The sequence below is a fragment of the Mus caroli genome, unplaced genomic scaffold, assembly GCF_978045245.1.
Source record: "Mus caroli unplaced genomic scaffold, Mus_caroli_1 scaffold_11, whole genome shotgun sequence".
NCBI classification, from domain to species: domain Eukaryota; kingdom Metazoa; phylum Chordata; class Mammalia; order Rodentia; family Muridae; genus Mus; species Mus caroli.
This window is the reverse complement of record NW_028227266.1, coordinates 105,928,967-105,954,891: the sequence shown is the minus strand read 5'-3', so window position 1 is coordinate 105,954,891 and position 25,925 is coordinate 105,928,967. Positions and strand designations below refer to the sequence as shown.

At 38.8% G+C, this 25,925-nt stretch overlaps 1 protein-coding gene across 3 annotated transcripts in view; it reads left to right on the top strand.

Moving 5' to 3' along the window:
- Dock3 (dedicator of cytokinesis 3) overlaps positions 1 to 25,925 on the top strand; it is a 296,390-nt gene that overhangs the window by 84,382 nt on the left and 186,083 nt on the right. For all 3 annotated transcript variants that reach the window (XM_021171370.3, XM_085827985.1, XM_085827986.1), the window contains exon 5: positions 5,658 to 5,754. In XM_021171370.3, coding sequence (XP_021027029.1) covers positions 5,658 to 5,754 — 97 coding nt within the window. The remainder of the gene's footprint in view (positions 1 to 5,657; positions 5,755 to 25,925) is intronic.

The window sequence follows — 25,925 nt, the reverse complement described above, 5'->3', positions numbered from 1 at the left end:
TTACTGTCCTTTATATATTTTTTGTTTGTTTGTTTTACCAATGGCAGGAAAAGGGTGCCATAACTTGTCTCCACTCTGTATCTGTTTCTTTCTCTCAGCTTGTCTGTGTAACTCTGTATACAGGCATGTTAGAGCACAGAGCTAGGTCACTGTCCTAATCAACTTTCAACAAGGCTGAACGGGCAGCAACAGCTTCGTTTTAAAATAAAAGGTTTTTTTTTTTTTTTTTTTTGGTAATTCCAAATTGACTAAAATAAGAACATTGAAAAACCTGTTTTTTAAAATAAGAAAATTCAGGCGGATAGGTTCCTGTGCTTTATTCCATAATTGAAAATTGAAAAATTATACTAAAGTTTTTATATTCACATATACACATACATACATTTTAATTAGACACATCAAGAATGATAATTTAGCTTGGAATAAGTTAAAAAGCATAAAATGTAGCAATATAGGTTTTGTTGCACAGTTATTTCAAGAATTCTAGTGGCAGGTTGAGTTTCTTCTTCCCTGCTGTCTTAGATTTAGAATGAGCCACAGAAATATTTACCACAGACACACATCACACATCACTCTCACCAGAGTATATTCTTAGTAAAAACAAAATAGAAAGTCTCCCTAAGACAGATTAGAGCTGTTGTATCTGTATTATCTTGGAGATATCAGGAAGGTCTAGTTCGTGAAGGCAACAACAACAGAGGCGAAGCTTGTCATGCTTACCAATACCTTTTCCTGTACAAAGAGTAAAAAGCTGAAGGACCTACTGAGCTAACTTTAGGTTTTCTTAAAGCCTCAGCTAGCCCGTGGAGGAAAAGGGCAGTGCTGCCCTTCTATAAATACCCTGTCTAATCTTGTCAGAGCTGACAAGTTTCTTACTACAGTTTTCTTGGGAGGGGACTCTCAGCCTGTATCTGTTATGACATTATAATCCTAAGCAACGGGCTGCTGGTCTGGGAAGAGTTTATATTCTAGGAAGGTGGATATTGGAGGGTTTGAGCAAATAGTTTATCTGTATGCTTTGTTGCTTCCTCCCAGGTCCTCTGTTTTACCTCAAAATGCAAGAAATCTGATTAAGTATGGACCCTTCTAACTTTTAGCCACATTTCACTATCACACATTGTTTATTGGTGTTAAAAAGGTGTTACAATAAAATATTAGTTCTCTGTGGAGTGAAGTGATAAGAAGTGCCTTAGCCTGGGGCCCACTGCCATTACTGCCCTTGAAAAACATCCAGCAAGAAGCTTCATGCCTGGGGCTCCTGGCACTTGCACTGCTTTTGGGCAGGGAGCTCCAGCTCCCTTTGTGTACAAACAACAGTAAGCACCTAGCTAGTGTCCCTTCCCCCATCCCTACCATCCCTCTGGGCCTCAGGGAAAGTGATAGGAGGTGAAAGGAGTGACTAAAAGATGGCACATTTGTTAGACGATGAGAGAGAGAGAGAGAGAGAGAGAGAGAGAGAGAGAGAGAGAGAGAGAGAGAGAGAGAGAGAGAAGAAGAAGAAGAAGAAGAAGAGGAGGAGGAATATATTCTCAGCTTCTTGGAGTAATTATGTTTTGTTTTAAAATTGATTATTTTATTTATTTGCATTTCAAATGTTGTCCCCTTTCCTGGTTTCCCCCTCTGCAACGCCCACCCCCTCACCCAATCCCACCTCACTGCTCTAGCATCCCCTTACACTGGGGCATCAAGCTTCCACAGGAAACAGGGCCTCCCCTCCCGTTGATGTCAGATAAGGCCATCATCTGCTGCATACGCACCTGGAGCCATGTGCACTCTTTGGTTGGTGGTTTAGTCCCTGGGAGCTTTGGGGATTCTGGTTGGTTGATATTGTTGTTTATCCTATGGGGTTGCAATCCCCTTCAGCTCCTTCAGTCCTTCCCCTAGCTCTTCCATTGGGGTTACTGGACTCAGTCTGATGGTTGACTGTGAGTATCTGCATCTATATTAGTCGTGCACTGGCAGAGCCTCTTGGGACAGCTTGCTCCTGTCAGCAAGCACCTTTTTGGCATTAGCAATAGTGTTGGGTTTTGGTGTCTGCAGATGGGATAGATCCCTAGGTGGGGCACTCTCTGGATGACCTTTTCTTCAAACTCTGCTCCATTCTTTGTCCCTGCATTTTCTATTGACAGGAGGAATTCTGGATTATTATTTTTGAGGTGTGTGTGTGTGGCCCCATCCCTCAACCAGGGTCTGTGCCTATCCACTGGATATGGTCTCTACAGGTTCTATCTTGCCTCTAGACATCACTCTGGTGGTTTCTCAGAAAATTGGGACATAGTACTACCTGAGAACCCAGCTATACCACTCCTGAGCATATGCCCAAAAGATGTTCCAACATATAACAAGGACACATGCTCCACTATGTTCATAGCAGCCTTATGTATAATAGCCAGAAGCTGGAAACAACCCAGATGTCCCTCAGCAGAAGAATGAATACAGAAAATGTACATTTACACAATGGACTACTACTCAGTTATTAAAAACAATGTCTTCATGAAATTCACAAGCAAATAGATGGAACTTGAAAATGTCATTCTGAGTGAGGTATCCCCGTCATAAAAAAACACACATGATATATACTCACTGATAAGTGGATATTAGCCGCCCCCCCCAAAAAAAGTTCAGAATACCCACAATGCAACTCACAGACCATATGAAACCCAAGAAGAAGGAAGACCACACCAAAGTGTCGATGCAAACAGTCCTACTCAGAAGGGGGAAGGAAATAATCTTAGGAGATAGAGGGAGAGAGGAAGGGGAGAGAAAGGCGGGCAGAAGAGATGGGGGAGAAGTACAGAGGGTCCAGAATTTGAAAAGAGGTGTGTAGCAGTGGGGAAGGGGGAATTGGGAGTAGCCACTAGAAAGTCCCAGATGCCAGGGACCCAAGAGGTTCTCAGGACCCAACAGGGGAGGACATTAACTGAAACTTGTCTATTTCTATATCAGTACCATGCAGTGTTTATTACTACTGCTCTCTAGTACAGCTTGAGGTCAGGGATAGTGATACTGCCAGAAGTTCTTTTATTGTACAGGATTGCTTTAGTTATTCCAGGTTTGTTGTTTGTATTGTTCTTTCAAGGACAGTCAAGGATTTTGATGGGAATTATGTTGAATGTGTGGATTGCTTTTGGTAAGATGGCTATTTTCACTATGTTAATCCTACTGATCTGTGAGCATGGGAGATCTTTCTGTCTTCTTAGGACTCTTTTACTTTCTTTAGAGACTTAAAGTTCTTGTCATACAGGTCTTTCACTTGCTTGATTAGAGTTACACCAAGATATTTTATATTATTTGTGGCTATTGTAAAAGTTACTGTTTTCCTAATTTCTTTCTCAGCCTGTTTGTCATTTGTATAAGGGAGAGCTACTGGGTTTTTTTTTTAAAGTTATTTTGTATTTAGCTACTTTGCTGAAGGTGTAGGAGTTCTCTGGTAGAATTTTTGGGGTCGCTTAGGCATATTATCTGCAAATACTGATACTTGGACTTCTTTCTTTCCAATTTGTATCTCCTTGATCTCCTTTAGTTGTCTGACTGCTCTAGGTAAAACATCAAGTAGTATATTGAAGAGAGAGGGAGTGGGCAGACAGCTTTGTCTTGTCCCTGCTTTTAGTGGAATTGTTTTTAAGCTCCTCTTGGTTTAATTTGATGTTGGCTATTAGCTTTCTGTATACTTCCTTTATTGTGTGTAGGTCTAGGCCTTGTATCCCTGACTTTTCCAAATCTTTTTTTATGAAGGGGTAGTGGATTATTTTTTTCCTTTTACTAATTCTTTAGTATGAAATCTATGACATTTTTTTTTACAGTTTTATTAATGTGTAACTGTTTAATTAATATGTCTATCACCTCACATACTTAAATTATTTGTGTGTGGTTAGAAAAAAAGAATACTTAAAATCCTTCAGCAGAGTTGAAGTTTATAAGGTCTTACTGTCAATTTTAATAACCATGTAGCCATTAGGTCTCTGGAGTTTAATCATCTAATAACTGAAAACATACCCTCTGAATTTTCCCATTTTCTTCATTCTTGGTAAACCAACTTTGTACCCTGTTTCTGTTAATTTGACTTGTAGATTCTGTAAGCATATATCTTTATGTCTTTTTCTGTTTGGCTTATTTCATTTAGCATAATATTTTCCACATATTAATATACATTTTTCAAAGTTAAATATTAATATATAAAAATGCTACTAATAAGTGGTACTAAAAAGTCTCTGTTATTTTACCAAATTAATTTAATAGTTCTGCAGGTTTATTTTGGTTGACTGTAGCGTTTCTTAATTTAAGAATTAATGGTACTCTTTACTTTCTCTCCAACTCTTTTTTTATATCTTGTAGAACTTAGTTACATTTTTTATGCATATTGAAAACCAAACTCAGGGCCATGGATAACCAAGACCTCTACTGCTGAGCCACACTCCCAGTCCCTGCCTTTCTCATTTGTTTATAGGTCATCTCCCTTATTTCATTTACCTGCTTGTTTTCTTTTCTTTCTTTTTGTTCATTCTAGGTCCAGGTTTTCATTAAAGTCAGAAATAAAACAGACTCTTTACTTATTGCCTAAATATATCTCTATAGAATTAGCAGGCACACTTGATGCTTGACTTATTCAGGTCTTCCCTGAAAGTACTGAATGAACACAGTACTGTTAAGGTACATTCCCTGCAGAAGACTGTTTGGGACATAATCTCTATTTAAGATCATTTGTTCAAATGGCAGCTAAAGACATCCTGTGGCTTAATTCATTAATGGTATAGCTTGCTACAACCTCCAATTGGGTTCATATAATCTCTGTGGTCCTTCAGCTTTAGATAAACAAACAAACAAACAAACAAACAAAAAAAGCAGGAAGCTTCTTTGTTTAGTAAGAAAGTGCCCTGGATCTAGCAGGATATAAATCTGATGGCAAATTACTCACATGAATGGCCTCCTCCCCTGTCATCCCTGTCTCAAATGGCATCATGGATCACCCTCACAACAGCCAAGCCCTGCTGGTCAGCTCTTGTTTCCTAGTGTGGTTAATTTTATCACTTTGATTTTTTAAATGAACATATACATCTTCATTTACTTGGTATTAGTTATTAGCATGTTATTTTATAACTTTAGTTGTGTCATTTTAACTTTTTTCTGTGCTCCTTGGAGCTTTCCATCTCTGTCTTCCCATTTGAATGTAAAGTCACCAACTCCACTCTTACCTACTTATTCTCCTAGGAGAATACCATCATCACCATCAGTGTATTGGGGACTGTGAATCCATTCAAGTCTTTTAGTCTAGAGTATGAGCTACCTTGCATTACAGAAAATGTTAAAAGTACAAGTGACTCTCAGCAAAGTTTTTTCAATGGTATGATTTTTTTTGAAGAAACAAACTTAATATTTTAAGAATATGCTAAAAAATAACAAAACAAAACAAAAACCCCAACGTTTTCCATGTAGCCTTTCTAAAAGCATAGGAAATTGCTTTTAGGAAAACAAAACCAAATATGTTTACATTAATTTAGCCCAGTTACACCATTTTATACTATCACTGTACAAAGGTGTCTGAACAGTTAGCTGTGTTTCTCTTTATATTTTCTTGATTTTAATATTTGAGTTTAGAGCATTGAAAAATGGAGCAGGTAGCATCAAAAGTAATGTGGCTGCTGTGATTTTGGTTCTAGGCAGTATGAAACCGTGGTTCCGCTGGAAGATTCTATTGTGACTGAAGTTACAACAACTCTACAAGAGTGGGCCAGTCTGTGGAAACAACTATATGTGGTAAGTAGTTCATTACAATTTACTAGAACAGTAAAGTTCTGCTGTGCCAAGAGGAAGAAACTCTGCCTTGGTACCAGTTCTTCAGTTTAAAATTTTAAAATATTTTCAGTTTCTAAGTGAATGTTCTGATTATCATTAGAATAATTGAAATCATTGAATTTTTTGAACCTGAACAGAACACATTTTTTAATATATTAATACACATGGCACCTTTACCCTAATTTGATGATTAAAATGTAAGTCCCATAACTAGAAATTTTAGCTGTCTTACAAGTTACATGTCAGTATATGCTAATTTATAAACAGGTGTCTACTGAATGAATAAAAAAACCTGAGAATTAATTAAGTTTATTGTTTATCATCTTAATAGTGGTTTATACCAACCAATTAATGGTTTCTTGCAATTACTTCATTAAAAGAACATATACTCCGTAACACTGTTACTCTGGTAGTTAATTGAAAAGTTATTAGAACCTGTGTTAGTTACTTGTTATCTTTGTGATAAAGGAAGAAGGTGGGGGGTGGGAGAAAGATTTTAAAAAGGAAGATTTATCCAGGGTTGTGGTTTTAGCATTTATAGTTCATGGTCCTCTTTGCTCTATTGCTTCTGGACCTGAGTGTAATACTGCCTCCTTGCAGAAAGAATATAGTGGAAGAAAATGGCAGATTGAAGGCAAAAAGAAACAGATTGGAAGGTGCCAAAACAAGACATATCATCCAAAAGTGCTCCTGGTTGACTTACATCTTCAGTCTTTTCCTACCCTCTACCTCATGAATCTATCTGTGGATAACCTGTTAATTGGATCACAGCTTATCAGGATCCTCTTACCTCTCAATGAATGGATCCACCAGCAGTGAACCAGACTTAAATACCTTAGCTTTTAGAAATAACAAAATCCAATAAAGAAAAACAATAATAAAACCGTTTAGAAACAGAGGAGAGAATGATAAGATATACAAGTAATTATATACCCAAAATAAGTAACAAAATTTGAATTCTGAGCAAAATGAGCTAAACACAAGCCATTTTAGGTTTGAATTCTAGGCAAGATGGTGTAAGCACATTTGTCTTTAGCATTGTTTTGGCTGTGCTAATTGATTGTCACATCTACCAGCGATGTTTATGGTTAACCTTTCCTTCAAATCTTTGCTGGTATTTCGTCATTGTTTGATGATAATAGCATTTCAACAGAGAACTCTGGACGGAACAAATAAACCATATACCAAAAGACTGCAGACAATAGGGTAAAGAAGGGAAGGGACTTGCTAGGGGCAGTAAAACCATAATTCACAAAGAACAGCTTGATGGTAGACAATAAAACCTAAAAATTTCACTCTGTGACCTACCCTGGCAAATGAAAAGATAAAACTATAGACTGAAAAAAATTGTGAATCACACATTCCTAAAAAGAGATATATTTAAAATATATAAAGCATTCACTTAAGCTGAAAAATAATGAGATTATTCAAAATATGATGGGCAGAAATTAAGAGACTTTTCAGAAGTGCATGTAGATAGCCAGTAATCCCATGAATATTTTCCTTCTCATTAATCATTAGAATAATACAAAGCAAGGCTGCAGTAAAATGCAGTAAATATATACCTATTTGAAACAGTGAAGTAAAAAATACTGCTAATACCAAGTCTTGGCAGAGATATAGATCAGGTTCTCTTCTGTAATGCTGGTAAAAAATGTAAAATGATACAGCTATTTGAAAATTTTTTGTATTTTCTTGTAAAATCAACATGGATTTAATATGTGATCCAGCTTTGTGTATTTACTCTAGAGAAGTAAAAAATTTACATAAAAACTAATTAATGACTGTTCATAAAACCCTTTTTTTAAAAGCACAAAACTGATAAAACACCAAATATCTTATAGTGAAAAATAAATGCCCTGTCTTAGCAGTATTGATGATCAGCCACAATTAGGTTGTTTTAGAAAAAAAAGGAGAAAGATAACTTTATGATTTCAAATGATCTTAAGAGTTTTTTGTTTGGGGTTGAGGTATGACAATATGCTGAGGCACTAAAGGTACAGTCAATGGATGAGCTACATTTGTAGAATCCTTTATTCTTTATTTACTAACATATATGATAGTTAATAGCAGAACAGTTCTATCACTTGAGAAAGTTTTCTGTATATAAAAATAAATGAACATGATAAAATGGGTTTTATTCATACAAGGTTATTTGGATAATATAATATATATGAATATACATATGAATTATAAACAAAAACTTCATCTCTCTGAGATATCAAACCATAGTCTTTCTGTTTAGTATTCTTATTTTTATGTAATGATTATCTAAGAGATTTCATTTCTAGAAAATACATGATTATGTTTTTATGACAAAATAAGTTTGTCAGCCAGGTGTAGTGGCATACACCTTTAATCCCAGCACTCTGGAAGCAGAGGCAGGAAGATCTCAGAATTTGAAGCCAGCCTGATCTACAGGGCAAGTTCCAGGACAGCCAGTGGTACATAGAGAGACCCTGTCTTAAACCCGCCCCCCCAAAAGCCAAAAAACAAAACAGAACACAAGAATGTCCAATTTTAATCAGGTATTTATGTTCCAAATAATTTTTTTAAACTATGAGCTCCAGCCTTTGGGAGGCAGAGGGGCAGAGGGGCAGAGGGGCAGAGGGGCAGAGGGGCAGAGGGGCAGAGGGGCAGAGGGGCAGAGGGGCAGAGGCAGGGTTATCTCTGAGTTGCAGGCCAGCCTGGTCTCTATGGTGTTTCCAGGAGAGCCAGAGCTACATAGTTAGACTCTGTTTTGAATAGAACAAACAAAAAAAAACATGAAAAAATAAGCTCATTTGAAACTACACACAAAGGTTATCTTTCTCCTGATTTCTAAAAATTCTGATTATTGCTGATCATCAATATTGCTAGACCAAGGCATTTATTCCCCAGAATTACTTTTATTCTAAATTTTAAAGACGCACCATAGTCCATTCCAGGCTTTGAAGCTACTCCTATTACCATTTCTATACAAGATATGCTAAGAAACTGAATTATTTCTGTCTATTGCTAAATCAATTAATTGAAATCTAGTATATAAAAATTTTAATAAATGTAGATTTATATGTTTATATATTTTAAATAGATTATTTTCCTGACTCACAACATTTAACTCTTTATTGATTTGTTTGTTCATATATATGTGTGTTATATTTAGAGTCTTGCTGTCTGTCCTAGGCTGTCCTGTAGCTTACTAAGTAGCACTGCTTGGTTCTGAACTTCTGACTATCTTGCCTCAGTCTCATAAGTGCTGGGATATAGGAACAATTCTTGTGTCATTTGTTTCAAACATGATCTTCTCATGGGAACTATTATCTGTAAGCTAACAAAGTTCAGAATTTCCGAAGTGAGGATTTTAAAAGTCTATAAATGGGCAATTGGAATGATATTTAGTGGGTCTGTTCCCACTTTGACACCTTGATTTCCAACCCATGTATTTTGACTGTGGAGCAGAGTGTAGTTTCATGATCACTCAATCACCATTCATTCTACAGTGCCCCAATTTCTTGATCACTTGTAACCATCCATGCATTTCATGAATATTGGGATAAGTGTTGGTTGAGTCCATGAATAGTGATGCTGGAGAAATGATTGCAGAGGAAGACAAATCCATAGAATATATGCCTGTTCAGTAAGCTTGGATCTGTGCTCCTCACCATAAAAAAATCCAATTTAATCTACCTTTTACAACATGTTCAAGAGAAATAATGTCATACCAAGGACGCAGTGCTGGCTTTTACTATTGGTTGATTGAATACTCACCGCTAGCATTAGCCATTCCACCTTCAATAAGGAGAGATCGGTGTTGTTGATTTCCCTTCTTTCTGCCTCCCTGGCCACCTTGCTGTGGGCCTATTGAGCAAGCACTAGGACAGCTAAGGAAAAAAAGATTAGTCATTTTCCCCTGGTATGCCATTGCCTACAAGTCATGTGATGAGTATCCTAGGAGGACTTTGAATTTCTTGAGGTTCATGTTCAGGTCAAGTTAGTATAAATCCATGTGTATTCCTTTTACCCCATGCTTTCTTTTTTTTTTTTTAATTTACTTTTTCATTAGATATTTTCTTTATTTACATTTCAAATGGCTATCGCGAAAGTTCTCTATACCCACCCTCCCCCGCCCCACTCCCCTACCCACCCACTCCTACTTCTTGGCCCTGGCATTCCCCTGTACTGGGGCATATAAAGTTTACAATATCAAGGGGCCTCTCTTCCCAGTAATGGCTGACTAGGCCATCTTCTGCTACATATGCAGCTAGAGACACGAGCTCTGGGGGTACTGGTTAGTTCATATTATTGTTCCACCAATAGGGTTGCAGACCTCTTCAGCTCCTTGGGTGCTTTCTCTAGCTTCTCCATTGGGGGCCCTGTGTTCCATCTTATAGATGACTGTGAGCATCCACTTCTGTATTGGCCAGGCACTGGCATAGCCTCATACGAGACAGCTATAACAGGGTCCCTTCAGCAAAATCTTTCTGGCATATGCAATAATGTCTGAGTTTGGTGGCTGATTAAGGGATGGATCCCCGGGTGGGGTAGTCTCTGGATAGTTCATCCTTTCGTCTTAGCTCCAAACTTTGTCTCTGTAACTCCTTTCATGTTACCCCATGCTTTCTTTACTGCTCTTTCTTTGTCTTCCTACAAGTCTCTTTACTGCCCAGCTACAGTTTTAAAACTTCTCATGATCCAGAGTCTGTGTGTATTTCTGGTTATCATTCATATCACATATAGTGCATGACCCAAATCTATCACTCAAACTTCTGTTCACCATGAGGGTATTTCTCATCATTCTGCTGTAGACTGCTCCTTCAAGTGAGCTATAGTATGCTTCAACATCTTCATTTTGGGTTGGTATAAACATACTGTGGAGACACACCTGTTTGTTTGTGTGACAGGCTTCAGTATTTTTCTTCCTCAGTTAACTGGCTACAAGGAATATCCTAGGAAGTTGTGGACTTGGAATAAGGGAGAGGAAGCAGTGAAACAAGTTTTGGTATCAAGGAATCTGATTCACTTATATTTTTAGCCTAGTTAGGTCTTCTGGACCTGTCTGAGCTTGGTCTCTATATAATGACATGCAGATTATTTTCAAGGCCAACCTATTGTACCGGACATGTAGCTCAGTACCTAACCCACCAGCTCACATGCTTGGAACTCCTGTCTAGCTCTCCAGAATGTTTTGGGCTCTTTAACACATATGGGATTTTTTTTGAGACATGGTCTCTCTCTATAGTCATGGTAGTCCTATTATTCTTTATATAGACCAGGCTGGCCTTACACTCAAGAGAACTATCTCTGCCTCCCAAGTACTGGTGTGTATGCCACTTGCCCAGCTCCAGTACTACTCTGAAGAGTAAAACACTATTTTCTCTGAACCAATTACAGTGTATAGGCCCACCATTAAAATACACTAATAATCAGTTTTAATTAATAACATATATAAAATTATATAGTAATAATAAAGAGGGGAGGGAGTGAAGTTGCAAAGATGGTTTGGCTTTGGCCTAAGGCATCAGTTTCTAAGCATAGGCATGGGAAGGAAGGAGAATAAGACTAGTGATTAGAATTAGAGGGAAGAAAAAGAAAGAAAACAAAAGAAAAGGAAAGTACAAAGAAGGGAAGAACTCTAAGACGAAGGGAAGGAAGAAGTAAGGCAGCTCCAGCTAAAGGTGGAATGAAGGAAAAGAGGTAGAGAAATGCAGTTAAACCTAAGGCAAGCATGTGCCTTAGGAGGCTGAGGAAGGGGGACACCCAATCCAGGACCATCTGTACTTGAAAGAATCCCATAAGTGGGAGATAGGAGAATAGGACAGGACTAAGTTTAATCCAGTAAGTTAAAATTATATACTAAATAAGGGAAGTATAGGGGCAAAGGAGATAGTTTTAGTAAGGAGTATGGAACCCCTGACTTATGCCCAGGAGCTAGCCTTGTTTCTATGTGCTCTCTCTGGGTTGTGTTTCTGCATCGTGGTACTCTTTGCTGAGGTGAGGTACATGTGCTGTTCTGCCTTTGTATAGTCCAGTGTGTGGGCAGGCTTTGAGTGTTGGTCTTGTTGCTATAGAGGCCATTAGCTGGGTGGCTTGTAGGTGTGGTGCCTTTATTTGTATGTCCCCTTCTAAACTATGGCCTAGGCTAGATTTGCACTGTGCAGAACACACTACAAATTTCTGATTAAGTTTTTTTCCTTCTACGTAGAAAACTGTAGGTCAAATCTCACTTATTTTTGCTCATGACATCTGTTCTGGGTTTCCAGAGTGAGCGTTGAAGTTAAATTTCTTTGTCTCTACAACTACCTAGTTGCTGACTCAGCAGGTAGGAGTTGTTTAAAAATAGCTTTTTTCCACTTATCAGGCTGAATGCTAAGAGAGGATTTTCCCAGCACCTTCTCTCCCTTCCCCATGCCTCTGACAGCTTTTCAGTCACCGCACCCCCTACCCCCACCCTTTCCCTCTTTGAATTATATATTACTGAAAGTACAGTGTGGAATTTTCAGAGGCTCCAGCGCTCTCAAAAGTCGTTCTGATCCTCTGCAGTTGTGCTTGCCTTGGCCCTGGGAGGAGAGCATTTTCTAATCAGGGTTTAGGTTTTTGGAAAGAGTTTGGATGCTTCTGTTCTGTTTTCTAAAGTTTTCTTTCTTTGTTTTCCGGATGTCACCCATCTCACAGGTTGGTTGCTCTCCAGTTGTCCTCGTGTATTTCCCAGACATGCTAGTAGAAGTCTGTGATTCATCATCTTTCACATTTGTGTCTAAAAATAATTCTGATGGACTTAGATTTGACCTTAGTACAAGGAGATAGGAATGGATCAATTCACATTCTTCTACATGATAACCGACAGTTGTACCAGCACCATTTGTTGAAAATGCTGTCTTTTTTCCACTGGATGGTTTTAGCTCCCTTGTCGAAGATCAAGTGACCATAGGTGTGTGGGTTCATTTCTGGGTCTTCAATTCTATTCCATTGGTCTACTTGTCTGTCGCTATACCAGTACCATGCAGTTTTTATCACAATTGCTCTGTAGTAAAGCTTTAGGTCAGGCATGGTGATTCCACCAGAGGTTCTTTTATCCTTGAGAAGAATTTTTGCTATCCTAGGTTTTTTGTTATTCCAGATGAATATGCAGATTGCCCTTTCTAATTCGTTGAAGAATTGATTTGGAATTTTGATGGGGATTGCATTGAATCTGTAGATTTTGGCAAGATAGCCATTTTTACTGTATTGATCCTGCCAATCCATGAGCATGGGAGATCTTTCCATCTTCTGAGATCTTCTTTAATTTCTTTCTTCAGAGACTTGAAGTTCTTATCATACAAATCTTTCACTTCCTTAGTTAGAGTAACGCCAAGGTATTTTATATTATTTGTGACTATTGAGAAGGGTATTGTTTCCCTAATTTCTTTCTCAGCCTGTTTATTCTTTGTGTACAGAAAGGCCATTGACTTATTTGAGTTAATTTTATATCCAGCTACTTCACTGAAGCTGTTTATGATACATCCTACTTGAAATTTATTTTGGACATATAATTGTCTTACTATGATCCTGAATCTAACTCACAAAATTTGAGGGTTATTGTACCCATGGTCAATAAAAATAGTGTGTGATATTAAAAAAACAAAAAAATAAAAGTAAAAATGCATGTACACTCAGAAAATATGTCACAATATTACTTGTGGCTTCTAATTCAACTCTTACTTGCTTGATATTAAGAGAACTTCTCTTTTGCTATACACAAATGTATTTGTAATCCTGAGTATTTGGGGAATGAAATATCAAGAGTATTATATAGTATAGCACTTTTACGATATACTAAGTTTCCATTGTGTTGCATTTTCTCTAGATTCTAAACTTTCATTTCTGTGTGATCTGGTTTTATAGGCTATTGGTAATGCTACTTCTTCATGAAACTGCATTTAGGTCTTTAAATATTTTTTTTTACCCTAGATACAATTTTAAATATTCTTAATTTTATCATCGAGATCAGCTACCTTATTTGAAGAATTTCCAAGAGCAATTTAAGAATGATGGCATAGCCAGGCAGTGGTGGTGCACATCTTTAATCCCAGCATTGAGGAAGCAGAGGCAGGTGTGTCTCTGTGAGTTCAAGGCCAGCCTGGTTTATAGAATGAGTTCCAGGAAGGCCAGGTCTACACAGAGAAATTCTGTTTTTTTTTTAAAAAGTAAACGAACAATAGAATGATGGCCCATGACCATTACCCCAGCACTATAGAGCCCAAGGAAGGAGAATCAGGACTTTGAAGCCACCTAAACTGTACAAGAAGTTGGAAAACAGCTTGCGCAACATGGTGGAACTCTTTAAAAAGTTGTTTCCTTCTTTGGGTGTGTGTGTGTGTAAAGTTGTTAATGTCTCCAAAAAGACTTGTTCAAAACTGGCATCTGAGGGCAAGAGAAAGGGCTGACAGTTAAGAGCGTGTACTGCTTTCACTGAGAACAGGAATTCGGTTCTTAGCATCTACATAGGACTGCTTAGCTACCGCTCCAGTTACAGGGGGAGCTGATACTCTTTTTCTGACTGCTTTGGAGACTGCACTCATGTGCACACACTTACATACATACACGATTAAAAAACCAAAATCTTCAAAATAAAAAAAGCAACAAAATGGCATTTGAGCATCTTTATATATTATTGTTGTTTAAGTTGGCCACTTGAATTCTCAAGATGAAGTAATAATTGAATCCATGCTGAAGCATGTATGTTCATGTATTACATGTGACCCAGTGTCTCGCTATGGTAAATTTAAATGACTTTTCCTCCAATTTCTGCTAATAAGATATGGCCGGAGCTTCAGGAGCTGCCACCTGACCTGGTTCATTATAGTTTCACTCATGTTGGGATTCTCTGCACTAACAAATTTGTAACTAGTATGCCAGCTAGGATTGTCTATCTTTGGACTAGATAAATTTAGGTAATTCCATGTGTGATTATTTTTTATATATATTTTGGCAATTTTTAAATTTTATCTGGGATAGTCAAGACCTTAGATATATATAGGTTTGTGAAACTCAGATATATAGGCAATAGAACAAAGACATTAGAAAAATAAGAAAAAATTAACTGAGTATGATGGTATACAACTTAAATCACTCAGGAGACAGAGGTAGAAGAATGTCTGTGATTTAAATGACAGTCTGTTTTATGTAGTTTCAGGCCAGCCAGGGCTGCATATACATAGTAAAATCCCACCTAAAACAAACAACAAAACAGTAATTTTTTAATGAAGTTTAATACAGTTTTCAAACATAAATGCAAAAAGGAAATTAAATACCATTCCAGAAACTGAAAAAGTGAGATGAGCCATTTAGTTGAGGGGAAAGTCTATATAAATAAAAACAGGGCCAGCAAAGTGCTGCTTGCATATAATCCCAGCACATAGCAGCTGAGGCAGGATCATCGTGAGTCTCAGGTCAGCATCATGGGCTACAGAGTAAGACTCCAAGAAATTACAACAAATAGATAATGTCTGAACTGAAAGATGTATTATATCTAATTCTTTTTTAAAGGATTTATTTATTTATTATTTATTATTATATGTAAGTACATCATAGCTGTCTTCAGACATTCCAGAAGAGGGTGTCAGATCTCATTACGGATGGTTGTGAGCCACCATGTGGTTGTTGGGATTTGAACTCAGGACCTTCGGAAGAGCAGTCGGTGCTCTTAACCACTGAGCCATCTCTCCAGCCCCATCTAATTCTACTAGTAAAAAGATAAGGACATATGAATATCTATGTGCTAGAGAATTAGCAAGTTGAAGTAGATAAATTCCCCAGAAACATAATAACCTCCAAAGACTGGATAATGAAGGAAGAAAAAGATTGAATAGAATAGTAGCAAATAAAAGAGTTTCACAGGTGAATTCTGCCAAACTTGTGGAGTAGAAGTAATATAAACCTTCTTAAATTCTTCCCCCAAATCAAAGAAGTGAAAACAGTGAAGTCTTATGCCGGGGATAAGAATAGTTTGACACCTTCAACTCTAGAGGAGGAAGTGAGTTTTTAAGAAAAAAGTTTATCTCAAAGCAAAATTCACATGTATATATTTCTTGCCTTTTCCCCCACACACGCTATATATTTGAAATTTTCATACATTTATATAATATATCTTGGTCATAGCTATCTACCTGCTCCCTCTAGCTATTCCTTTCTCCCTTCCCAAAGTATTTTCAGCCTCTCTCCCTAGTTTATGTCTTTTGTTTGTTTGTTTTTAATAACATACTGAGTCCAGTATGAGCACATAGGGGGTGGGGGAGTCATTCCCTTCAATGTAGGTAACGTACCAGTGTTCATCTCCTCTCCAAGAAAAGTGACTTTTCCTCAGCAGCTGTCAACTGTCATTGGCCCCTCAGCTAGAGGAATCAAGAGCCACTTCCTTTGATCATTGTTGGAATTTTAAACATACTTAAATCTTGTGTAGCTAACTGTGGCTAAGCTCTTGTGTGGCTGCTGTGGTTCATGAGGAATAGCCGTGTCATATACTGAGAACAACATGTCGTAGCGCTCCTCCCTATCCTCTAACTCTTAACTGTGTGGTGCCCACTCTTCTGTGATGTCCCCTGAGCAATGAGGAAGGGGTTGATAAATCTGTGGCTGAGTGCTCACAGTCAGCTTATTCGTAGCAGTTTGTCCTACACCTAAGTGTCTGTGTTAACTACTCTCCACTATAATTAGAAGTTCGTCTGCACAGAATCTATGGATGTAAACATAAATATTTAGATTGGAGTTTAACAACATGCCTCTTTAATAAAATAACACTAGTAGGTTGTCGTCTCCAGGTACCTGTGGCTTTCTAGCTATGGGTACTTAAGTTTGCAGGAGTAGACATTGAATTATCTCCTATGAAGCAGACTTCAAATATAGTCAAGAAATCAGTTGGGCAGTGTCCAGGGCTGGGTCAGGCCATTGATGTTTTTCCTTCCTTTCCCCTAGTAGCCTGCATAGTACTTTCCATCAAAATAAAAGGTAGCTATCAGGGTGGGAGTTTACTGTTGGGTGTAGTATTGATTTTTTTAATGTCCTATGATGGGAATATGTTTTCAGCAAGTATGGTCTTACTATCTATTTATGATCAACAACCAAGAGCAATAGCAATAGCCTGTCTTGTTTATGGTGCTTCTGAAGTTTCCCTGAGTAATAACTAATTGGGAGATAACTTGTGAGTGACATTGAGATTTTCACTAAATAACCCATAACTTGTGAGATATGTGCCATGTTAGCAGAAGAAAGAGGATAATCTTATGATCATTTCAGATGTGAGAAAGGTATTTTAGAAAATTCAGTACCTCTGAGTTCAAGGTCAGTCTACAGAGCCCATTCCAGCAAAGTCAAGCTTACGCAGTGAAGGAGTTGGAAAACAGAGACTTGTGATAATATAATAGAACATGGGGACCATGTTCCAGCCCCAGCAAGCAGCAGAACTCAGCAGCTTTGGCCATTTGGCTCTGGCTTTATAGTCAAGAAGAGAAGGGGACTATTGGGACAATTGATGCTGGTTAGCTGGAGCTAAGGAATTATTGGTGATTAAGAAGAGACCAGCGTCACTGAGGTGAAATCTGGGAATTATTGAAAGAGCACAAAGAGGCTGTGTTCTAGAGATAGCAAATTTGTATCTCGTGTTTTAGCTGGACTTGGTAATGTGTAAGAATCACCCAGGATGTTCTGGTTTTGAAGGTATGAAGGGGTCATGGAGAGCAGCTGAGACTTGGCACCATGAGAGTCCAGGGAAGGACATTGGTGAAGGTGCAGCCTCAATTGCAGTTGATGGTCCAGGACTGAAGGGATCATGCAAAGAAGTTGAGGATTGGCACCATGAAGAGAGCCCCATGAGAGGCTATTGGGGAGGCCTGGTAGCAGCAGAAGGCCCCAGTGTACTGGAAATGTCAGTACCATGGAAGGATCACCAAGAACAGCAGCAGCAGTGGAGTGGAGTCAACAAATGCCTAGAGTGCTACAGAGGGCAGAGTTGGAGAAGTGACACCAGCCCTTTGGAGGAGCCCAGAAGATCATGTGTAGATACAGAACATTGGAACAAGAAGCTGTGAACATGGAGTTGACTTGGAGACCCCAAGATATTAAAGATGCCAGAGCTGTGGGATACCTGCAGAGGAAAGCTGCTAACAGGGAGTGGAAACAGCCAAGGAGAAAGAACTTTTTGTAGTCAACAAAGATAAAAAGGAGCTGGAGATCTGAAGACCTCTTTGGCATCAGACATGGAGATTTGGAGTTTGCCCAGCTGGTTTCCTGTCTTGCTTTGGGGATTACAGTTAAGTGATTGAATGAATCTCAGAAGAGACTTTGAACTTAGGACTTTTAACATTGTGAGAATACTATAGACTGAGGACTAGTTCTGTCATTGCTAAAAGAGAAAGAAAAGAAAAAAGTGCTGGTCTAAAGCAACTTAGGGAAGGAAAGGGTTGGTTAAGCTCCTCATGAAGTCCATCATGGCGGGGAGGGCTTGGCAGCAGGTCATATTTCAGCAGTCAGGAAGCAGAAAGATGGACACTGGTGCTCAGCTTTCCTTCTCTTCATTTTTCCTGGGATACCAGCTGCTGGAATAGTATTACCCATATAAGGTGAGTCTTCTTCCCTCAGTTAGCCCAGTCTTAAAACTCATAGATATCCCCAGATGTTTGTCTCTTAGGTCATTCTAGTGTCTATCTTTTTCTCTGAGATGAGTTTCCTATAAGCAGCAAAATGTTGGGTCTTCTTTATGTAGCCAGTTTGTTAGTCTATGTCTTTTTATTGGGGAGTTGAGTCCATTGATATTAAGAGATATTAAGGAAAAGTAATTGTTGGTTCCTGTTATTTTTGTTTGGCATTCTGTTCTTGTGGCTGTCTTCTTTTAGGTTTGTTGAGGGATTACCTTCTTGTTTTTTCTAGGGCGTGGTTCCCGTCCTAGTATTGGTTTTTTCCTGTTATTATCCTTTGAAGGGCAGGATTCGTGGAAAGATAATGTGTGAATTTGGTTTTGTCGTGGAATACTTTGGTTTCTCCATCTATGGTAATTGAGAGTTTGGCTGGGTATAGTGGCCTGGGCTGGAATTTGTGTTCTCTTAGTTTCTGTATAAACATCTGTCCAGGCTCTTCTGGCTTTCATAGTTTCTGGTAAAAAGTCTGGTGTAATTCTGATAGGCTTGCCTTTATTTGCTAACATCAAAGTAAATGGTGAGAAGCTGGAAGCAATCCCACTAAAATCAGGGACTAGACAAGGCTGTCCACTCTCGCCCTACCTATTCAACATTGTACTTGAAGTCCTAGCCAGAGCAATTAGACAACAAAAGGAGATCAAGGGGATACAAATTGGAAAGGAAGAAGTAAAAATATCACTTTTTGCAGATGATATGATAGTCTATATAAGTGACCCTAAAAATTCCACCAGAGAACTCCTAAGCCTGATAAACAGCTTCAATGAAGTAGCTGGATATAAAATTAACTCAAACAAGTCAATGGCCTTTCTCTACACAAAGGATAAACAGGCTGAGAAAGAAATTAGGGAAACAACACCCTTCTCAATAGTCACAAATAATATAAAATACCTTGGCGTGACTCTAACTAAGGAAGTGAAAGATCTGTATGATAAGAACTTCAAGTCTCTGAAGAAAGAAATTAAAGAAGATCTCAGAAAGATCTCCCATGCTCATGGATTGGCAGGATCAACATTGTAAAAATGGCTATCTTGCCAAAAGCAATCTACAGATTCAATGCAATCCCCATCAAAATTCCAACTCAATTCTTCAACGAATTAGAAAGGGCAATCAGCAGATTCATCTGGAATAACAAAAAACCTAGGATAGCAAAAACTCTTCTCAAGGATAAAAAGAACCTCTGGTGGAATCACCATGCCTGACCTAAAGCTGTACTACAGAGCAATTGTGATAAAAACTACATGGTATTAGTATAATGACAGACAAGTAGACCAATGGAACAAAATTGAAGACCCAGAGATGAACCCGCACACCTATGGTCACTTGATCTTTGACAAGGGAGCTAAAACCATCCAGTGGAAAAAAGACAGCATTTTCAACAAATGGTGCTGGCACAACTGGCGGTTATCATGTAGAAAAATGTGAATTGATCCATTCCTATCTCCTTGTACTAAGGTCAAATCTAAGTGGATTAAGGAACTCCACATAAAACCAGAGACACTGAAACTTATAGAGGAGAAAGTAGGGAAAAGCCTCGAAGATATGGGTACAGGGGAAAAATTCCTGAATAGAACAGCAATGGCTTGTGCTGTAAGATCGAGAATCGATAAATGGGACCTCATAAAATTGCAAAGCTTCTGCAAGGCAAAAGACACCGTCAATAAGACAAAAAGGCCACCAACAGATTGGGAAAGGATCTTTACCTATCCCAAATCGGATAGGGGACTAATATCCAATATATATAAAGAACTCAAGAAGGTGAACTCCAGAAAATCAAATAACCCCATTAAAAAATGGGGCTCAGAGCTGAACAAAGAATTCTCACCTGAGGAATACCGAATGGCTGAGAAGCACCTGAAAAAAATGTTCAACATCCTTAATCATCAGGGAAATGCAAATCAAAACAACCCTGAGATTCCACTTCACTCCAGTCAGAATGGCTAAGATCAAAAATTCAGATGACAGCAGATGCTGGCGAGGATGTGGAGAAAGAGGAACACTCCTCCATTGTTGGTGGGATTGCAAGCTTGTACAACCACTCTGGAAATCAGTCTGGCGGTTCCTCAGAAAATTGGACATAGTACTACCGGAGGATCCAGCAATACCTCTCCTGGGCATATATCCAGAAGATGTCCCAACCGGTAAGAAGGACACATGCTCCACTATGTTCATAGCAGCCTTATTTATAATAGCCAGAAGCTGGAAAGAACCCAGATGTCCCTCAACAGAGGAATGGATACAGAAAATGTGGTACATTTACACAATGGAGTACTACTCAGCTATTAAAAAGAATGAATTTATGAAATTCCTAGGCAAATGGATGGACCTGGAGGGCATCATCCTGAATGAGGTAACCCAATCACAAAGGAACTCGCACAATATGTATTCACTGATAAGTGGATATTAGCCCAAAACTTAGGATACCCAAGATATAAGATACAATTTGCTAAACGCATGAAATTCAAGAAGAACGAAGACCAAAGTGTGGACACTTTGCCCCTTCTTAGAAATGGGAACAAAACACCCATGGAAGGAGTTACAGAGACAAAATTTGGACCTGTGACGAAAGGATGGACCATCTAGCGACTGCCTTACCTGGGGATCCATCCCATAATCAGCGTCCAAACACTGACACCGTTGCATACACTAGCAAGATTTTGCTGAAAGGACCCAGATATAGCTGTCTCTTGTGAGACTAGGCCGGGGCCTAGCAAACACAGAAGTGGATGATCACAGTCAGCTATTGGATGTATCACAGGGCCCCCAAAAGAGGAGCTAGAGAAATTACCCAAGGAGCTAAAGGGAACTGCAACCCTATAGGTGGAACAACAATATGAACCAACCAGTACCCCGGAGCTCTTGTCTCTAGCTGCATATGTATCAAAAGATGGCCTAGTCGGCCATCACTGGAAAGAGAGGCCCATTGGACTTGCAAACTTTATATGCCCCAGTATAGGGGAACCCCAGGGCCAAAAAGGGGGAGTGGGTGGGTAGGGGATTTGGGGGGTGGGTATGGGGGACTTTTGGGATAGCATTGAAAATGTAAACGAAGCCGGGCGTGGTGGCGCACGCCTTTAATCCCAGCACTGGGGAGGCAGAGGCAGGTGGATTTTTGAGTTCGTGGCCAGCCTGGTCTACAAAGTGAGTGCCAGGACAGCCAGGGCTACACAGAGAAAACCTGTCTCGAAAAACCAAAAAAAAAAAAAAAAAAGAAAAGAAAATGTAAACGAGGAAAATACCTAATTAAAAAGTAAATTAAAAAAAAAAAGAAAGAACATACTAAAGTCACTCATATTTATATAAAATTAGCATACTATCTGAAAATGAAATTAAGAGAACAATCTCATTTATAATGGCATCAAAAACAATTAAATGCTTGGGAATAAAGTTGGCTGTGAAAGTGAAAAATTTGCACACTGTAAGCCAATACATTGCCGAAGGAAGTTAAAGCACAAAAAAAGCATAAAAGGTAGAAAAATCCTGTTTCATGGTCACTTATTATTAGCTCTAGAATAAATGAGCTCATGCTTACTTGGAGATGACACCATGGTTTTTTATGAATATACAGTTATGTATAACCATATATGCTTTTTATAACTGAAAATACTTAATTATCTATTATTATTATTAAACTTTATAGGGTTTTTTATTATTCATTTTTATTATATATAAGTACACTGCAGCTGTCTTCAGACACTCCAGAAGAGGGCGCCAGATCTCGTTACGGATGGTTGTGAGCCACCATGTGGTTGCTGGGATTTGAACCTTGGACCTTCGGAAGAGCAGTCGGGTGCTCTTACCCACTGAGCCATCTCACCAGCCCAACTTTATAGTTTTATACTGTGTACTTCTTCAGACTTTTGATAGCTTTTTAAGTTCAAATTTAGGACTTTATAAGTAACTATCTTTCTTTAAAAGAAAAACAGTGATCACTGGCTTGTTTACCTTATTCAGAGCAGCGAATACTTCAGAAGTAAAGTTCATTTCATCAGGAAGATACAGAATATGACAGTAGTTACTAAAAACAGGTAAAAATGAGCCAGACTTTAAAAAGGAATTATATACAAAAACAGTTAAAGTATAAAGGGACTATAGAAGCAAACCAAGATCATGATTACCAATTGAGTGTTAGAAACCATTATTGTTAGGTAGAGGATCTTTTACATAAGATGCAAGGGTAAGGGTTGATGAGTGTTATTATCTAGTGGGTTGCTAGTAGTCATATTTAGAAGCTTATCTAACAAACTAGATGGTATTTTGAGGCTAGGTCCAGATCAGCATCTACTGGAGAAAGAACAAAACCAGAGGTGTGATAGTAACTACAATTGCAGATAGATTTATTATTTTTCTCCCCCTCTCCCCCTTTTCCCTTCCTTCCCCCAAATGAAAACACCAAGGCATTCCACAGAGGTTAGGGAACTCTTGTGTTTCCTTGGTATTAGGTCCTGGTATGAAATGACTGCTGCTGTATTTCTAGACAAGTGGATGTAAATATGTACCTTCTGCCGTTTTCTTTTCTTTACTGCTACAGGGTGCCTGAGAACCCGCAGAGGCTTGGTTGGCAGGGTAGCTGCTACCACGCCTGCTCCATATGTACTGTCTCCAGTGTGAAAGCTATGTGTGGATAAATGCCATGCTGTAGTTAAGACCCGGAGCTTTCTCCAGGGCCACCTTCTGCTGTGGAATGCATTTCATCCCTCATGTGTTTCGGGAATGAGACATATAAGTGCTCTGGCTTTGTGTTGATTTTGACAGAGTTTTTGTACTTAGATTTGCTGGTTCCAATTATCAATATTTAAGTTGGTAAGGAGTGAGGGCTGTATTCACAGTCAGCTTTGTGTCCTATCACCCCTACTTAGTGGGGTGAGCAATGGAGGATGGCTTCTTATAGTTGGGGTTATTCAGTTTTATCTTTTAAAACAGTCAAAACTGAAAGTAAATTGGAATTTTAGATTTAGAGATTAAGGACTGCTAGTCATTTAATTCAATTTGGGTCCTGGTGCCATCTCTTCCCACTTCTAATTCTGAGTCTATGTTTACTTTGTTCTAGTTCTTTTAGCTGTTTCGTCAGTGTTTTGCATTTCTAATAGTATTCCCTTATTGGATGCCGTTTCTAAACTTTAGGTATTATGTAACGGTTTTCCTGTTGTAAAAGACAATAAGTAAAGGGAATGCTCATGCAGCTACATCCTGTCCTGCTGTGTCCCATGTCCCACATTGCCAGCTTTGGGATCAATAGTCAGTGGTTACAATGCCTGTGTAACTGTTTCATGAATTTTGTATCACTCCTTTTTGAGTCAGCATTCGGTTGTTCCGCTGTGTGTGTGATTATTTTCATAAATAAGGACCTCTGGTTGTGCTTCCTTTCTTGTATTGCTTGTTTTCACAGGAGCTGACTGCTTGATCTTATTCACTCCATTTTCTAAAATCTAACCTCTTAGCAGAAATAAAATCTCCACTGAGTGTGTTCATTACATTAGGTATTTAATAAATGTAATTTTTCTCAGTAATGTCTTGTGGAACTCTGCCACATTCTACATTAATATGTCCTGAAAAATGTATTTGCATCTTTCCTAGGTCCCTTTGTCTCTTAGGCTAAACCACTTTCGCCTTAATTTTGGCTTACTTGCTCATTTGACAAAACACTTTACCAGTAGCTTTCTGAAAAGCAAACCATGTAAAATGAAAATTAACATTCCTTTTTTATTTTATTTTATTTTTTACAATCCATATTCTATTCCCCGCCCCCATGCCCCAATCCACCCTCTTGACTGGTCCACCTGTCACACCTCCTCCCTACCCCACCTTACTCCAAGTGGATGCCCCCACCTCACACCCCACCCCATAAACTCCCTGGGGCCTCCAGTCTCCTGAGGGTTAGGTGCATCATCTCTGAATGAACACAGACCGGGAAGTCCTCTACTGTATGTGTGTTGGGGCCCTCATATCAGCTGGTGTATGCTGTCTGATTGGTGGTCCAGTTTTTGAGAGATCTTAGGGGTCCAGATTAACTGAGACTGCTGGTCCTCCTACAGGGTCGCCCTTCTCCTCAGCCCTCCCTAATTCACCAACAGGGCTCAGCTGCTTCTGCCCTTTGGTTGGGTGTAAATATCTGCATCTGACTCTTTCAGCTGCTTGTTGGGTCTTCTGTAGTGCAGTCGTGATAGGTCCCTTTTTGTGAGTGCTCCATACCCTCAGTAATAGTGTTAGGCCTTGGGAGCTCCCCTTGAGCTGGATCCCACTTTGGGCCTGTCATGGGACCTTCTTTTCCTCAGGCTCCTCTTCATTTCCATCCCTGTAATTCTTTCAGACAGGAACAATTATGGGTGAGAGGTGTGACTGTGGGATGGCAACCCCATCCCTCACTTGATGTCCTAACATTTTTTATTTTAAAATGTATTAACCTGCCCTTACCAGTGGATTGACAGTTTTGATGAATATAAACTTGTTACAAATAAGATAAAGAATTTTAGCTAGGTGTGGGCATATATACATATACTAGCTAGCACTCAGAAGGTTGAGGCAGGGGGATCAAAGGTGTGAGTTCATTCAGTATCTAGGATCCAGTGAGACTTTCATACAGCCACAGCAACAGAAGCAAACTTTACAGAACTGTGCAAGGCCTCAGCATTTTTCATCTCTGGCGCTGCTGTCTGTCCTGCTGTCAGTGCTGTGCTTCTTTGTACATACACGTTGTCGCCCTGTACAAGGGTTCATCATTGTATCCGTTCTTTTTTTTTTTTTTAATTTTGGTTTTGTCTTATTGGTGGTAATGTTGACTATAATCCAGTTATTCCAACGTGGGAGATGGTTTTTTATTTTTTAATTTTATTTTTATTTTATTTTATTTATTTATTTTTTTTACTTCTGGTGCATATAGTTATGGGCCAGCTTAATTCAGTAGTTAGAGTGTTCAAGCTCTGGCTACATAAGACTTCCACTGAGTCAGTGGCTTCAGGTTCTTACCTTGAATTCAAAGAATGAATTTCACTGATAACAGCTAGGGTAAGATTTTAGAAAGGACATTATTATAGGTGAAAGCAAGCTAGCAGGCACCTGCACAGCAAGGACCACGTCCCAGAGAGAGGATACTTCTGAGTTGAGTGTAGAAGATTGGAAGGAAGTTGACACCATCGATTGCGTTACTAATGCTGCTTTCTAATTATATGATGCATTTCATTCTTACTCTATTTTTACCCAAAAGATTAGAGCAGGTTTTTCCACCTTCGCATCGTTAAGTGAGAATGGGTTTTCTACTAGATAAAAAGTATAGCAGTTATATTCCAGTAATCTAAATAGCAAACCATGAACAGCCTAGAAGCTTCAAACAACTGTTCACTGTTTCAGTTGGGCAGTTGGGCAGTTTTCTCTCACAGTTTCATTTTGTTGCAATCAGGTGGTTGTAGGGTGGGCAATCGAGATCTGAAAATTTGGCAAGGCTAGGTATATGGTATTAAGAACTAGTTACTAGGGTGTCAACTTGTG